General features: G+C 47.2%; 1 protein-coding gene across 1 annotated transcript; it reads right to left on the bottom strand.

Annotated features, from left to right (window-relative positions):
* Positions 1–13,706: 13,706 nt before the first annotated feature.
* Positions 13,707–16,828, bottom strand: LOC125512535 (putative laccase-9). Its single transcript, XM_048677630.1, has 5 exons — positions 16,624–16,828; positions 15,927–16,078; positions 15,595–15,839; positions 14,379–15,476; positions 13,707–14,275 (listed from the first exon to the last, which is right to left on the bottom strand). The coding sequence occupies exons 1-5, from the start codon at positions 16,732–16,734 to the stop codon at positions 14,145–14,147; spliced, it is 1,737 nt and encodes a 578-aa protein (XP_048533587.1). The 5' UTR covers positions 16,735–16,828; the 3' UTR covers positions 13,707–14,144.

Genomic DNA, 16,828 nt, shown 5'->3' with positions numbered 1-16,828 from the left:
TGCAGAGGGAGTATATTTCTCAGCAAGGTGAGCCTGTGATATAAAAGATTTGTATATTTGTTTACAGAGGGAGTATCTCTCTGTCAAAATATATATTTATGTGTAACTAGTTACTCCTGTCTTTCTACTTCCTTTCGCTGATACGTGGGGCAACCGGCAACGGGGTACACGTGCCATATGCACAAATTAGAGTGCACAACTTCACGGTAGACACACCCCGGTCGTAGCGCCGCAGTAATGCCCAATGAGCCATCAAATCAAAACCCCTCTTTCCAGCTTTAGCAGTAAGCTGGACGGACAAAGCAGCAATATTTCACTGGGCCTGAATCCCCTTTTCCCTCGTCTGCTTGTTCAGAGAAAACACCCTCTCGGCGATTGCATAGGGTTTTCTCATGGAGAACCAGGTACGAATTCTTCATCCATCCCCGATAAACCCAAGTCCCTTGGTCGCAGGTAATCCTAGGATGGCAGCCGCCACCGTTGATGCATTTTTCTTCCTACTGAATCTAGTGTGTTTCATTTGCAGTGCCCAAAGTGTGAGTACCCTACAGGTTTCTGCGCCCTCGGCGAGACGCCACACTTGTTCCTTCTCATCCTAACATAGCATTTTGAAACGCGCACCGTATGTTCCTAGAATCCTCTTTTCTATCTGGGAGGGTGGGGTTTTTTTGAACATGTTGTGTTCTCATATTATTTTTCCTGCAGTGTATTATGCCAGAACACATGTACTCAAGATGCTCGACCTTGCCATAACTGAATACACTAGTTTAATGGTCACAGTGAAGACAAGCCATGGATATAAGTTCCGAGTTGGGTTCATGAACCAAGAAGATCGCTGCTTTTTTTATGGCCAAACTTGGATAAACTTTCTCAAGTGTTACGGACTGCGCACGAATGTTGATGGAAATAGCAGAACCTGGTCTCATCTTCACTGCGATCTTCCACCCCGACATCGTTCCAATTGTTCATCCATGTTAGTTTTGTATCTGGTTCTTGCTTGTTGCCTCGATTACTTCTTAATCCACCTATTCTGTCTAACTAATCACAATTTAACTTTAGAAGTAGCAACGAATCTCTCACGAAGATGCTACTTCTAACTAATATTTTCTTATAATTGGTGGCATGTGTAGGTTTTTTTTAGAGTTAAGCAGCCTGCTCGTTTGTTACTCTGTAATAACTCGGCTGTTACTAATGGCACTGAAGTTGACTGGATCGACATCCACAAGTTCCTACACTTTATTGATCGTCTTGAGGTCCTTGTGGGGCGTTTCAATGGTGGAAGGCCACGTGGGATATGTGTGCCACTGCTGTACTCGTTGAACATGTCCAACTGTGTCGAGAAACTTATGGTACAAGCTGTTTTCTGTTATATATGTTGTTCATAAACTATTGCTTATACACAGTTTTACACCTGTGATCCTCTTGAAACAGGAACCGTCGAGTTCTATTGTTCCTATACAGATGCCTGACCATGGTCGGGTCAGACTTGCGCTTGGTCACAACATGATGTATATGTCGACCTACTCAATTCCCCTTGGAGGTGAAAAGATACTTATTCATGGGTGGTCTCAAATAATGAAGGCCCGTCCATCTTGGAGAATATGACAGAAGATTATGTTCATACTTTTCCATGGCTCTAAAGAGAATATCCTATTTATTGACCACGTTGCGAGATGAAGCCGCTTTTAGAAGGTTGTGGATGCGCGGGGTGGCGCCTGGGCCTTGTCCTGGGGCTTGGCGGCCTCACCCTTGGTTAACTATAGGCAAAGTAGCACTGTTCGAGGCGTGCTTTGTACGATTGAACCTGTATAAGTACTCATACTGCTTTCAGCTTTGGTTGTTAAGTGCCCCTGCAGGTTTCAGTTAAGGTTGTTAAGTACTCCTGCTGCTTTTACAGTCTGTCGTGTTTCATCAGTCCTGTCTTCATCTAGCCGCCAAAACCAAACCAGCGCCGGCGGGGCCGCCTGCTTCCGCCTCCCACGGCTGGCTGCGCCTCAGCGCATGCATCGCCGCCCCACCGTCTCCTAAATCGTTAACGCCGACGTCCTCCGCGCGCTTTGGTGCGCTCGCCGCGGCGCCGCCCTCTCACGTTGTCAACATGGTCAACAAACAACAGGAATCGGCAGAAGTACGTGGAGAGGATGACAGTAGGGGCCCACCACGTCAGCGTATGGAAAAATAAAATGCTTCCTCCTAGTGTTTTCCTGACATCTGGGACCCACGACATTGTGAGCGTATATAGTCAATAGACAAGAGAACAGCACAAGATCGACTGGCACCTGGGACGTAGCTACTCGAGCAGTATTTTTTTGTTTGGTATTGTTGAGACGGAGCAGGGTTTGAACTGGGCTGTGGCCCGTCTAGCCCAGGCTTATATTTTATGTTCACCATGTGACCAGCCCAGCTATTTTTTCTTTGTGAAAATGAGCCCAGTTTATTTTTTCTGAAGAATACCCAATCCAGGCCTACTTATTTTTTACGCCCTGATGGGCTGCAACTCTTTCAAGACGCCTACAAATCTTGAAAGTAATATGAAATGGGTTGTAAATATAAAAACAGATGGCAAATTGGCAATTACTTTATAATTTCTGAATTTTATCACATTTTCAGATTCCTATTTCACTGGGCATTAACCTAATTTAAATATATCTTCAAAGTACTTTAAATCTGGCTGGACATTTCGGTATTAAAAATAGTTTGGAACCCACAGAAATATGCGAAATTGGCCTTGGCTAACCAAAAAAACAACTGCAATAAATTGCATAAGAAGTTTCCATGAGCTATATATAAATTATTATATATAGCCCTGGTGCGCTCGGCGCGGCGTGGTCAACATGGTCAAGGAACGGCTTCCATCGGACGTGGACTGTACGTGGAGAGGCTGACAGCTGGGTCCACGGCCGCAGCAAGGAAGTGCCTCCTTATTACGTGCAAAATAATTATTCCTCCACCTGACAGTAGGGACCCACCGGACGGGCCACCAGTATTTTGCGAAAAAAACCGTTTCCCCCTGACTGCTGGGACCCACCGGACGGGCCACCGTATTTCACGAAAAAAACGTTCCCCCCGCTGTCAGCTCGGACCCACCGGAAGTGCCTCCTTATTACGCACAAAAAAATGAATACTCCCCCGGCTAGCTGGGACCCACCTTGGTGGGAGGCTGACTTGTGGGCCTACTAAGTTGACGGGGACGAAGGGCTTTGTCAACTTAGTCAATATGAATGATTCTAGCTCCATTGACCGTACGATGTCCATCCAACGGCCGTAGTGCTTCTTCAACCTCTGGTCTTCTTGCTCCAGCCGCCCAAAGCAGCGTCGGTCGTGTCGCATGCTCCTGCCTCCCGTGGCCGGCTGTGCTACCGCGGAGGCCTCACCGCCCCCTACTATTCCCACCGCTGGTCAGGCCCTGCGGTGATGGCAGCCTCACACCGCAGCCGAACCAGTGAACCCTCGTACTCCTCTCCGCGCGCGCGGGCTTCCACTGCCCCGTCTTCCCCGGCTCCCCGTCGTCCCCTTTCTATGCCTCGCCGTCGTCCACCGCCCTGGTGCTCTCGGCGCGGCGTGGTCAACGTGGTCAAGGAACAACTTCCATCGGACATGGACTGTACGTGGAGAGGCTAACAGCTGGGTCCATGGCGGCAGCAAGGAAGTGCCTCCTTATTACGCGGAAAATAATGATTCCTCCACCTGACAGCAGGGACCCACCGGACGGGCCACCGCATTTCGCGAAAAAAACGTTTCCCCCCTGACTGTTGGGACCCACCAGCTACACCTTCGCACGCAAGGAAGTGCGTCCGGGAAAAAAAATGATTCGCCCCCCTGACTGCTGGGACCCACCAGCTACATCTTCGCATGCAAGGAAGTGCGTCCGGGCAAAAAAATGATTCGCCTCCCTGACTGCTGGGACCCACTAGCCCCCCGACTATTGGGACCCACCAGCTACACCTTCGCACGCAAGGAAGTGCGTCCGGGCAAAAAAACGATTCTCCCCCTGACTGCTGGGACCCATCAGCTACATCTTCGCAGGCAAGGAAGTGCCTGACAGTCAGGACCCACCTGGTCGAAGCGTACGTAGCGTTGACATTCTGGTCACGAACGTGTACGTACATACTGGTCGATGTAGAGGCGCGCACGTAGCATGTACACGTACGTACAGCGGCCAGGGTGCAAGAAAGATAATACGGCCACGTATGTGTACATACGGGCGGGGTCTCGAACGCCTACTCGCACATACATAAGGCGAGGGCTCATGTACATGGCTGGGTCGGAACGGAGAAACAGCATCGTCGTCGTGTTCATGGGTCGGAACGGAATGCGTGGTCGTGTTCATCGGGAGGGCTTGGACGGAAGAGGCGATGGAAACGAGGCCTGGCGTACCGCACAACGGAGGAAACGGACCTCCTACGGTCGAAACGGGGGTCCTGTTGATCAGGAGGGGTGTGGCGTACCACAAAACGGAGGAAACGAACCTCCTATGGTCGAAACGGGGGTCCTGTTGATCGGGAGGGGTGTGGCGTACCGCAAAACGGAGGAAACGGACCTCCTACGGTCGAAACGGGGGTCCTGTTGATCGGGAGGGGTGTGGCGTACCGCAAAACGGAGGAAACAGACTTGTGTTGGAGCGCTACGGTCGAAACGGGGGTCCTGTTCATCGGGAGGGGTGTGGCGTACCGCAAAACGGGACTCCACGGGATACTGTTCATCTCCACCGTCGACCCCCTCCAGCCTCCACGAGCTACTGTTCATCCACCGTCGACCTCCTCCAGCCTCCACGGGCTCCTGTTCATCCAGCCTCCACGGGCTCCTGTTCATCCAGCCTCCACCGCGCGCTACTCCACCGGCTACTGTTCAACCACCCCTCCACCGTCTACTGTTCATCCAGCCCTCCACACCATGGGGTCCTGTTCAACCACCCCTCCACGGGCACCCCTCAACCGTCTACTGTTCATCCTGCCCTCCACACCACGGGGTCCTGTTCATCCACCCCTCCACGGGCACCCCTCCACGGGCACCCCTCCACCGTCTACTGTTCATCCAGCCCTCCACCACACCACGGGGTCCTGTTCATCCAGAGGCAACGCCACCGCTCACTGTTCATCCAACCCCCCCGCAACGCTCACTGTTCATCCCATCGATCGGCTTCAGTTAGCAGCAGTAGCCAAGGAATCGCTCGATCGGGTTCAGTTAACAGTCATCGATCGATCGCTCGGGTTCAGTGACGCGTAGCCTGCAGTGCAATCGCTCGGGTTCAGTTAGAGCCCAACGCCTCGCTCGGGTTCAGTTAGAGCCAACGCCTCGCGCACACGCGCGTACGTGTACGAGAGAAACGCGCATCGCTCGGCCCCCGACCTCCCACCGTAACCGGGAACTCCCCGAAATTTTCCTCCCCCTCGCTTCTACCACGGTTTTTCCGTCATGGACGGCCCAAAGAATGTAATGCAGCTGCGTCTCCGGCCCGCCCAGGACGAAAAGCCCATTTTCTGTCATGATTTTTTGTCATAGAAGTAGGAGCCCACCACATCTATGATGATACCGGGTTTTGTCACAATTATCGTCATAGAAGTGTCATATGTATTACAGGAAAAAAAATCGTTCGGCCCAAAATGTCACGGATGTGTCTTTTTTTTGTTGTGATAGGACCGACGCACCAGAGTAGCAACCATCGCCGATGAAGAAAGTCGTAGATGGGAAGGTGAACGAAAACCGGTTCCAAATAGACCCATCGAAGATCAGCACCGACCGGATCCCCTGAGATCCAACGGAACACACCTCCATACAGCCTCCGGCGAAGCTAGACACACCATTGAGACGAGATAGAACATGGGAGACATTTTATTCCTATTGAGGGACATTACCGCCACATAGCTCCAACCAAGACACTAAACCTAACAAGAACGAGAACATGGTCCCTCCTGACAGCTGGGGGGGGGGGGGGCAGGTCCTCCGCACCTTCATGGCCCAAAGGCCATTGGAGATGAGGCGGACCGGCGGCGACGCCACGGGAGGAGGAGGAAAGCATGAGATTTTTTCTTGTGAAGGAAGAAAGAGAAGGTGTAACGAATATATTTGAATTATTGTTGTACTAGGGATATTTGCATGTTATTTATAGATGAATTTTACTTTTTCTATAGGTATTTTGAGTGTTACCGATTTAAAAAAAACAAGTACAGATGTTTAGGGAAAAAGTTCTTTTTTTCAGGTGATAAGGTTTAGGGGAAAAGGTCGAATGACATGCTCTTATATCCATGTTCGCAGACGAGTCCGGATGTAAATAGTGTGTCTGTTTTATATGATGGCGATTGAAGATGCTCCTATTTTCCTTACTGTGGCCATGCAACACCAGATGTTATGAACGTCTGGCAAAGCAAAGCTGATGACTACTCGATAGTTCAGTGTGCCATGCTTTACGGCTTAGAATCGGGACTTCAACGACGTTTTGAACATCATGGAGCATATGAGATGTTCCAGGAGTTGAAGTTAATATTTCAAGCAAATGCCCGGATTGAGAGATATGAAGTCTCCAATAAGTTCTATAGCTGCAAGATGGAGGAGAACAGTTCTGTCAGTGAGCATATACTCAAAATGTCTGGGTATAATAATCACTTGATTCAGATGGGAGTTAATCTTCCAGATGATTGCGTCATTGACAGAATTCTCCAATCACTGCCACCAAGCTACAAGAGCTTCGTGATGAACTATAATATGCAAGGGATGAACAAGACTATTCCCGAGCTCTTCGCAATGCTGAAAGCCGCGGAGGTAGAAATCAAGAAGGAGCATCAAGTGTTGATGGTCAGCAAGACCACTAGTTTCAAGAAAAAGGGCAAAGGGAAGAAGAAGGGGAACTTCAAGAAGAACAGTAAGCAAGTTGCTGCTCAAGAGAAGAAACCCAAGTCTGGACCTAAGCCTGAAACTGAGTGCTTCTACTGCAAGCAGACTGGTCACTGGAAGCGGAACTGCCCCAAGTATTTGGCGGATAAGAAGGATGGCAAGGTGAACAAAGGTATATGTGATATACATGTTATTGATGTGTACCTTACTAGAGCTCGCAGTAGCACCTGGGTATTTGATACTGGTTCTGTTGCTAATATTTGCAACTCGAAACAGGGACTACGGATTAAGCGAACACTGGCAAAGGACGAGGTGACGATGCGCGTAGGAAACGGTTCCAAAGTCGATGTGATCACGGTCGGCACGCTACCTCTACATCTACCTTCGGGATTAATATTAGAACTAAATAATTGTTATTTGGTGCCTGCGTTGAGCATGAACATTATATCTGGATCTTGTTTGATGCGAGACGGTTATTCATTTAAATCAGAGAATAATGGTTGTTCTATTTATATGAGTAATATCTTTTATGGTCATGCACCTTTGAAGAGTGGTCTATTTTTGATGAATCTCGATAGTAGTAATACACATATTCATAATGTTGAAGCCAAAAGATGCAGAGTTGATAATGATAGTGCAACTTATTTGTGGCACTGCCGTTTAGGTCATATCGGTGTAAAACGCATGAAGAAACTCCATACTGATGGGCTTTTGGAACCACTTGATTATGAATCACTTGGTACTTGCGAACCGTGCCTCATGGGCAAGATGACTAAAACACCGTTCTCCGGTACTATGGAGAGAGCAACAGATTTGTTGGAAATCATACATACAGATGTATGTGGTCCGATGAATATTGAGGCTCGTGGCGGATATCGTTATTTTCTCACCTTCACAGATGACTTAAGCAGATATGGGTATATCTACTTAATGAAACATAAGTCTGAAACATTTGAAAAGTTCAAAGAATTTCAGAGTGAAGTTGAAAATTATCGTAACAAGAAAATAAAGTTTCTACGATCTGATCGTGGAGGAGAATATTTGAGTTACGAGTTTGGTGTACATTTGAAAAATTGTGGAATAGTTTCGCAACTCACGCCACCCGGAACACCACAGCGTAATGGTGTGTCCGAACGTCGTAATCGTACTTTACTAGATATGGTGCGATCTATGATGTCTCTTACTGATTTACCGCTATCGTTTTGGGGTTATGCTTTAGAGACGGCCGCATTCACGTTAAATAGGGCACCATCAAAATCCGTTGAGACGACGCCTTATGAACTGTGGTTTGGCAAGAAACCAAAGTTGTCGTTTCTTAAAGTTTGGGGCTGCGATGCTTATGTGAAAAAGCTTCAACCTGATAAGCTCGAACCCAAATCGGAGAAACGTGTCTTCATAGGATACCCAAAGGAGACTGTTGGGTACACCTTCTATCACAGATCCGAAGGCAAGACATTCGTTGCTAAGAATGGATCCTTTCTAGAGAAGGAGTTTCTCTCGAAAGAAGTGAGTGGGAGGAAAGTAGAACTTGACGAGGTAACTGTACCTGCTCCCTTATTGGAAAGTAGTACATCACAGAAAACTGTTTCTGCGACACCTATACCAATTAGTGAGGAAGCTAATGATGATGATCATGAAACTTCAGGACAAGATACTACTGAACCTCGTAGATCAACCAGAATGAGATCCGCACCAGAGTGGTACGGTAATCCTGTTCTGGAAATCATGCTACTAGATCATGATGAACCTACGAACTATGAAGAAGCGATGGTGAGCCCAGATTCCGCAAAATGGCTTGAAGCCATGAAATCTGAGATGGGATCCATGTATGAGAACAAAGTATGGACTTTGGTTGACTTGCCCGATGATCGGCAAGCAATTGAGAATAAATGGATCTTCAAGAAGAAGACTGAAGCTGACGGTAATATTACTGTCTATAAATCTCGACTTGTCGCAAAAGGTTTTCGACAAGTTCAAGGGATTGATTACGATGAGACCTTCTCACCCGTAGCGATGCTTAAGTCTGTCCGAATCATGTTAGCAATTGCCGCATTTTATGATTATAAAATTTGGCAGATGGATGTCAAAACTGCATTCCTGAATGGATTTCTGGAAGAAGAGTTGTATATGATGCAACCAGAAGGTTTTGTCGATCCAAAGGGAGCTAACAAAGTGTGCAAGCTCCAGCAATCCATTTATGGACTGGTGCAAGCCTCTCGGAGTTGGAATAAACGCTTTGATAGTGTGATCAAAGCATTTGGTTTTATACAGACTTTCGGAGAAGCCAGTATTTACAAGAAAGTGAGTGGGAGCTCTGTAGCATTTCTGATATTATATGTGGATGACATATTGCTGATTGGAAATGATATAGAATTTCTGGATAGCATAAAGGGATACTTGAATAAGAGTTTTTCAATGAAAGACCTCAGTGAAGCTGCTTACAAATTAGGCATAAAGATCTATAGAGATAGATCAAGACGCTTAATTGGACTTTCACAAAGCACATACCTTGACAAAGTTTTGAAGAAGTTCAAAATGGATCAAGCAAAGAAAGGGTTCTTGCCTGTGTTACAAGGTGTGAAGTTGAGTAAGACTCAATGCCCGACCACTGCAGAAGATAGAGAGAAAATGAAAGATGTTCCCTATGCTTCAGCCATAGGCTCTATCATGTATGCAATGCTGTGTACCAGACCTGATGTGTGCCTTGCTATAAGTTTAGCAGGGAGGTACCAAAGTAATCCAGGAGTGGATCACTGGACAGCGGTCCAGAACATCCTGAAATACCTGAAAAGGACTAAGGATATGTTTCTCATATATGGAGGTGACAAAGAGCTCACCGTAAAAGGTTACGTTGATGCAAGCTTTGACACTGATCCGGACGAATCTAAATCGCAAACCGGATACGTGTTTACATTAAACGGTGGAGTTGTCAGTTGGTGCAGTTCTAAACAAAGCGTCGTAGCGGGATCTACATGTGAAGCGGAGTACATAGCTGCTTCGGAAGCAGCGAACGAAGGAGTCTGGATGAAGGAGTTCATATCCGATCTAGGTGTCATACCTAGTGCATCGGGTCCAATGAAAATCTTTTGTGACAATACTGGTGCAATTGCCTTGGCAAAGGAATCCAGATTTCACAAGAGGACCAAGCACATCAAGAGACGCTTCAATTCCATCCGGGATCTAGTCCAGGTGGGAGACATAGAGATTTGCAAGATACATACGGATCTGAATGTTGCAGACCCGTTGACTAAGCCCCTTCCACGAGCAAAACATGCAGCACCAAGGCTCCATGGGTGTTAGAATCATTACTGTGTAATCTAGATTATTGACTCTAGTGCAAGTGGGAGACTGAAGGAAATATGCCCTAGAGGCAATAATAAAGTTATTATTTATTTCCTTATATCATGATAAATGTTTATTATTCATGCTAGAATTGTATTAACCGGAAACATAATACATGTGTGAATACATAGACAAACTTAGTGTCACTAGTATGCCTCTACTTGACTAGCTCGTTAATCAAAGATGGTTATGTTTCCTAACCATGAACAAAGTGTTGTTATTTGATTAACGAGGTCACATCATTAGTTGAATGATCTGATTGACATGACCCATTCCATTAGCTTAGCACCCGATCGTTTAGTATGTTGCTATTGCTTTCTTCATGACTTATACATGTTCCTATGACTATGAGATTATGCAACTCCCGTTTGCCGGAGGAACACTTTGTGTGCTACCAAACGTCACAACGTAACTGGGTGATTATAAAGGAGCTCTACAGGTGTCTCCAATGGTAGATGTTGGGTTGGCGTATTTCGAGATTAGGATTTGTCACTCCGATTGTCGGAGAGGTATCTCTGGGCCCTCTCGGTAATGCACATCACATAAGCCTTGCAAGCATTGCAGCCAATGAGTTAGTTGCGAGATGATGTATTACGGAACGAGTAAAGAGACTTGCCGGTAACAAGATTGAACTAGGTATTGCATACCGACGATCGAATCTCGGGCAAGTAACATACCGATGACAAAGGGAACAACGTATGTTGTTATGCGGTCTGACCGATAAAGATCTTCATAGAATATGTAGGAGCCAATATGGGCGTCCAGGTCCCGCTATTGGTTATTGACCGGAGATGTGTCTCAGTCATGTCTGCATTATTCTCGAACCGCAGGGTCCGCACGATTAACGTTACGATGACAGTTATTATGAGTTTATGCATTTTGATGTACCGAAGTTAGTTCGGAGTCCCGGATGTGATCACGGACATGACGAGGAGTCTCGAAATGGTCGAGACATAAAGATTGATATATTGAAAGCCTATATTTGGACATCGGAAGTGTTCCGGGTGAAATCAGGATTTTACCGGAGTACCGGGAGGTTACCGGAACCCTCCGGGAGCCATATGGGCCTTAATGGGCTTTAGTGGAAAGGAGAAAGGGGCAGCCCAAGGTGGCCGCGCGCCTCCCCCCTCCCCTAGTCCTATTAGGACTAGGAGAGGTGGCCGGCCCCCCTCTCTCTCTTTCCCCCTCGGGGAATCCTAGTCCAACTAGGATTGGGGGGGAGTCCTTCTCCCGGTAGGAGTAGGACTCCTCCTGCGCCCTCCTCCTGGCCGGCGGCCCCCTCCCCCTTGGCTCCTTTATATACGGAGGCAGGGGGCACCTCTAGACACACAAGTTGATCCTTGAGATCGTTCCTTAGCCGTGTGCGGTGCCCCCTGCCACCATATTCCACCTCGATCATATTGTAGCGGTGCTTAGGCGAAGCCCTGCGACAGTAGAACATCAAGATCGTCACCACGCCGTCGTGCTGACGGAACTCCTCCCCGACGCTTTGCTGGATCGGAGCCCGGGGATCGTCGAGCTGTACGTGTGCTAAGAACTCGGAGGTGCCGGAGTAACGGTGCTTGGATCGGTCGGATCGGGAAGGCGTACGACTACTTCCTCTACGTTGCGTCAACGCTTCCGTAATCGGTCTGCGTAAGGTACGTAGACAACACTCTCCCCTCTCGTTGCTATGCATCACCATGATCTTGCATGTGCGTAGGAAAATTTTGAAATTACTGCGTTCCCCAACAGCTACACTTTGTCATACAATATTGCCACACTTGCCTAATCATGCTACACTTTGTCATACAATATTTACATCCCCATATAATGGGGATGTAAATGAGAGCCACAAGTCGGCAAGACTAAATGAATCTTGCCACACTTTTTGAGTGTATGTGATGTGGGTTTCTACTGTGGCTTGCCTAAGGTATGGCTTGAACCAAGCACCCGTCCAAGTTGTTCGAACTTACCTAACCTTAAATGTGGCAACCTTAGACAAACTTAGTCTCAAGCCAAACAGCCCTAAAAAGTCTGCTAATGCTAATATGCAGACTAGTTTTTTGTTGACGCATAGACTAGCGTTTTCCCAGTATTTTCTGAAAACACGTTTTCCCTGTATTGATCGGCTCCTTTGCCTAGCATAGCAAAGCGAGACGGCACGGGTAGTTGTCAGTTTTTGTCACGTATACAGCCATTTCTACGCATGTTCACTTGTGCAGCCCGTCCTACGAGGTTACGGCCACACACACCCGCGTGCGGGGTTTCGGCTGGATAGAACAAGACAAAATGTTCAAAGCGGCAGGCCTTCACGCCCACCCCACCCAGGCCCGTGAGCGACAGCACCGAACAACTATGCCTGGGCGGCACTGCTCTAGCGCATCCACGCCGCACGCCTCCCTTCGGCAACAGTCGCACGCCCATGTTTGTCATCGTGACATAAACTTTGGTTTCTGGTTCCCCTTTCTTTTTGTAAGCTGATGATTTGTTCAACATCAATGTTTATTTAGTAGTACTAACTGCCATTCCTGACCCCAACTTACGTCGCCAACAGACGGCCGGTGGCTAGATATTTATCCGGTCCCTCGTCTCTGGTTGCCATCTTGGCATTGATACAACCTTTTTTGGCTTCTTTGTGGAGGTGTTTATTTGACTTTTTTATTATTATGGCGGTGCCATGAAGCCAAACATGTTTATGTCTTCACAACTTTATTTATTCGGATCTTATGAGTTTAATTATTGTCTCGTATTATTTTTCTTAGTTTTATTATTTTTTGTGGAATTGAAATATTTCCTCGACACTATTGTAAAAATCTTATGATTGGACAATCTGCACTTTTAAGGCTGGTCCCTAGCCCAAGTCCGTTCTACTTATGTACTCTTTCCGTTCTAAATTACTCATCGCAGAAATTGATGTATTTAGACTAAAATACATCTAGATACATCCATACATGCGACAAGTAATTCGGAACGGAGGGAGTAGTATTGTCTAGTTTGCGACTAAAGTTCTCTCTCTCTCTCTCAAAACAGGCTTTCACCTTGTTTTATATATAAAGCAGCAACCACATCAAGTACATAGCTGAACGATACAAGATGATGAAGTAATTCTCATACAACTCCGAACCCAAGATAAGCGGATCACACAGAACATAAGCGACTATGCTAACAAAAGAGTACTCCCTCTGTAAACTAATATAAGAGCGTTTAAAATACTAAAATAGTGATCTAAACGCTCTTATATTAGTTTGCAGAGGAAGTACATTGAAACATTCGACTAGTCAATCCAAAAATCCACGGTTTCGCAAATTTTTCCCCCCAAAAATCTATGGTTTCATTGTGCGATATTTTCTTCTGCATACAACTGAGAATAAGTGGACAAATGTACTATCTCTATCAAAATATAAGACGTTTTGAGTACTTTTCAACAGGAAAGTGTGAAAGAAAGCATGGAAACCGCCAGACAAATGCTTGTTTGCCTGACTAAAACGTGTTGTAGCACACATGCACCGAAAATGAGCTGTGACATTTTTTTTCCGCGTACAATAACAAGATATGCAAGTATCCAAAAATACCACTACTTGTTTACTTTTAAGAACTGAATACAAAGCAGAATTTACATCATAGAATGACAAAAAGATCTTCTCCTATTCATCCTAATAAAAATTGAACAAACCTGTTTAGTCTTCCAGATATATATTCTTAAAAAACGCAAAATAAATTCATCAATTAACTAAACAATAATTATACAGTTTGTCTAATTCACATCTAGATGTTTTTTAAGGATATCACATCTAACCTTCCACAAGTATATAATGCATCAACAAGAAACAAAAAAAACTAGGACAAAAAAATAGACCACAAACAGAGTGAAAATCAGCTTAGATGTGACATAACTATGTCACATCTAGATGTGTCCTAGACAGACCCATAATTATATTCTGGATTGTGCTGTAACACTGATGCTATCACACTCCGTATAATCACGCAAGTTAGCACCTAGGCATGCCCGCAGGACGGCGCATCATTTTAGCTTCGGGGGTCTTGCCATCCTTTACGATGAACACAGTGTCCATCCCCCAAACCTGATGACGATCGAAGTGGCAGTGCATAAACCACACACCTAGTATAGCAAAACGAGGGCCAAAGTTATAAACCATTCATTTCAATTTCAACAAAGTGACGCGGAGGTTCATGATAACCAAAATTAAGTCTAAAACACTCACCGGGATTTGTAGCACGGAAGCGAACTGCGGCCCAACCAGCCTTCGGCACGGAGACGGTGTTCTGGTACGGCGGGTCGATCAAGTTGTACGTGGCCGGATCCTTGTGCTTGTCGAAGTTCCCGAACCCTCTTCCCACCACGTAGAAGGCGAATCCGTGCAGGTGCATCGGGTGGGTCTCGGCGCCTAGAATGGCAGTGTCCTGGAAAACCACCTCCACCACGGCTCCGTACTCGAGTACCTTCACCTTGGTGCCGCGCTTCGTGAACCAGCGCTCCGTGGGGACATTGTCGTCGGTGAAGTTGAAGAAGAAGGGCGGCTTGTCGGGGAAGTCTGGCTCGTACACGCCGCGGACGGAGCCGTAGTAGGCATCGAGGACGTCGACGGAGGGGGTCTGGAAGCTTACGTTGTTGAGGCTAGCGGCGAAGCGGCTGCTGAGTGGACCATCGCACGTCATGTTGCCCGTGCATGGGAGCACATTGACGGCGATGGTGATGAGCATGTGCTCGTCGACATGGGCCGGCACGTCTGCGGGGTGGTCCTTGCTGGCCAAGGACCGGAGCTGCTCTGTGTATGTCGTCGCCGCGCCGGTGTCATTGACGGCTGGAAGGTTGGGGAAGTCCGGCGTGCCCGCGCGTGTGGCACGTGGCGCGTCCGTGTACTCCACGATGGCTGTGGCGGTGCTGTTATTGAAGTCGATGCCGGTGTTCGACGCGAACGTCCGTGCCGCCATGTAGTACCGGCAATTGGACGAACCGTTCGCGGCGCGGTCGGCCTCCAGGAGCGCGTCCACGGTCTGGCCCGGCGAGATCATGATATAGTCGACGGTTAACGCCTTGGTGTAGCGCGCGTCTGTGCCAACCACTGTGAGACGGTGCCCTGCGATGCCGAAGAAGAGCTCGTTGGCCAGTGCCGCGTTGATGATCCGGAGCAGATACGTCTTGCCACTCTCCACGTGCAGCTTGAAGGTGCCGTTCTTGGAGCACGGGAACAGGTCTCCCGGCTGGCCGTTGATGGTGTTCGCATCAGAAATATTGACCTCGCCACCAGTCCGTTTGGCCTCCTGGAGCAGACGGTTCACATCGGCGTTCCACCACTCACCTGCGAATCAACATCTCGCATATTAATACCACATGGTGCACACAACATGATTCATGCATTTCTTTAAAAAAAAGAGAACATGATTCATACATCAAATAAGTTCAAGATATATCCATACAGAGGATGACAGGTATCTCCTTGTGTGGCTTCTTGAAGGGAAAGGTGGTACCCTTCTTGGGGTGGATGACGATGGCGCCATGGACGGTGGTGCGGTCAAAGTCGCTGTGCGCATGCCACCACAGCGTGCCCTCTTCTTCGGACAAGATCACCGTGTAGGTGAAGTTGGCGCTGGGCTGGATGGGACACTGTGTTATGTACTCCGGGCCGTCGGACCACGGGTTCCTTGGCTGGTCCACACCATGCCTACACACAAGGAGGTTGCCGGCGATCACGTTACAGGCAAAGGAGAGAAGTTTTGTTACGTGAACGGCACGATGGAATCAAACTTACCAGTGGATGGTGATGTTTTTGTTGCCTTGGTTGATGACGTTGACGACGACGATGTCGCCCTTGCGCGCGTAGATGGTCGGACCGGGGAACTGGCCGTTCACGGTGAGCACGGTCTTCTCGTGACACAGCCTTGTGTAGTTAGTCTTTTTTATCTGCAAGAAGAATGTCGTTAGTTCATTTCGTGCATGCAGGTATCACCGTAGCTGTCACTGTAAGGGAAGTTGATTTGGCAAGAACAGTGTAATTTTGACTTTTGAGGTGTTGTTGAAGAACATAAAGTGAACAGGGTGCCGTGTCATTGGCTCATTGTAGTACTAGCTAAGTAGTTCTCAGGACTGCGTTTTGAGAAACTCATGAGACTTTGTAGTGAGATGCATACTCCCTTCATTTTAAAATAAGTATCGTTGATTTAGTATAATTTTATATTAACTTTGTAATTACTCTATCTTAAAATAAGTATTTTAACTTTGTACTAACTTTAGTGTTGAGATACTTATCTGAGGCGAAGGGAGTAGTAATCAACGACACGATACGACACTTGTTTTAAGACGGAGAAAGTATTTGGTAAAATTACTAGGCTTGCTAGACGAACATGGTCGATACACTTTTGTATGTATATAGCGAAAATGGAGCCAAGCGCATACAAGGAAAATGCTACGTGAATGCTGATAGAGTGCAGGACTGCAGGTAGACTTACAACGAAATCGTAGTGGCGATTCTTGGAGCCCTCGGGCGGGGTGACTGCGGACGCCAACGTTGTTAACACGACAGTACCGAGTAACCAAAGCATAGCTACACTGATCGCCATGCCAACGTCGTTACGATTTCGACCGCCTGGAGGTTAAGGAGCTAGCTATGTACGTATAGCCAGGTAACACAGTAGCTGTAGCTAGAGTTGGGAA

The sequence above is a fragment of the Triticum urartu genome, chromosome 6 (genome assembly GCF_003073215.2).
Source record: "Triticum urartu cultivar G1812 chromosome 6, Tu2.1, whole genome shotgun sequence".
Lineage (NCBI taxonomy): Eukaryota > Viridiplantae > Streptophyta > Magnoliopsida > Poales > Poaceae > Triticum > Triticum urartu.
Note: the sequence above shows the minus strand (reverse complement) of the source record. Positions and strands in the feature narration are given on the sequence as shown.

Excerpts from the sequence above, each read along its gene's own strand:
- LOC125512535 (XM_048677630.1), bottom strand. The coding sequence starts at position 16,734 with ATGGCGATCAGTGTAGCTATGCTTTGGTTACTCGGTACTGTCGTGTTA. Across the intron at positions 15,840-15,926 it reads AAAAACATCACCATCCACTG|GCATGGTGTGGACCAGCCAA; the intron begins GTAAGTTTGATT and ends CCTTGTGTGTAG. Across the intron at positions 14,276-14,378 it reads CTTCCGTGCTACAAATCCCG|GTGTGTGGTTTATGCACTGC; the intron begins GTGAGTGTTTTA and ends TTGCTATACTAG.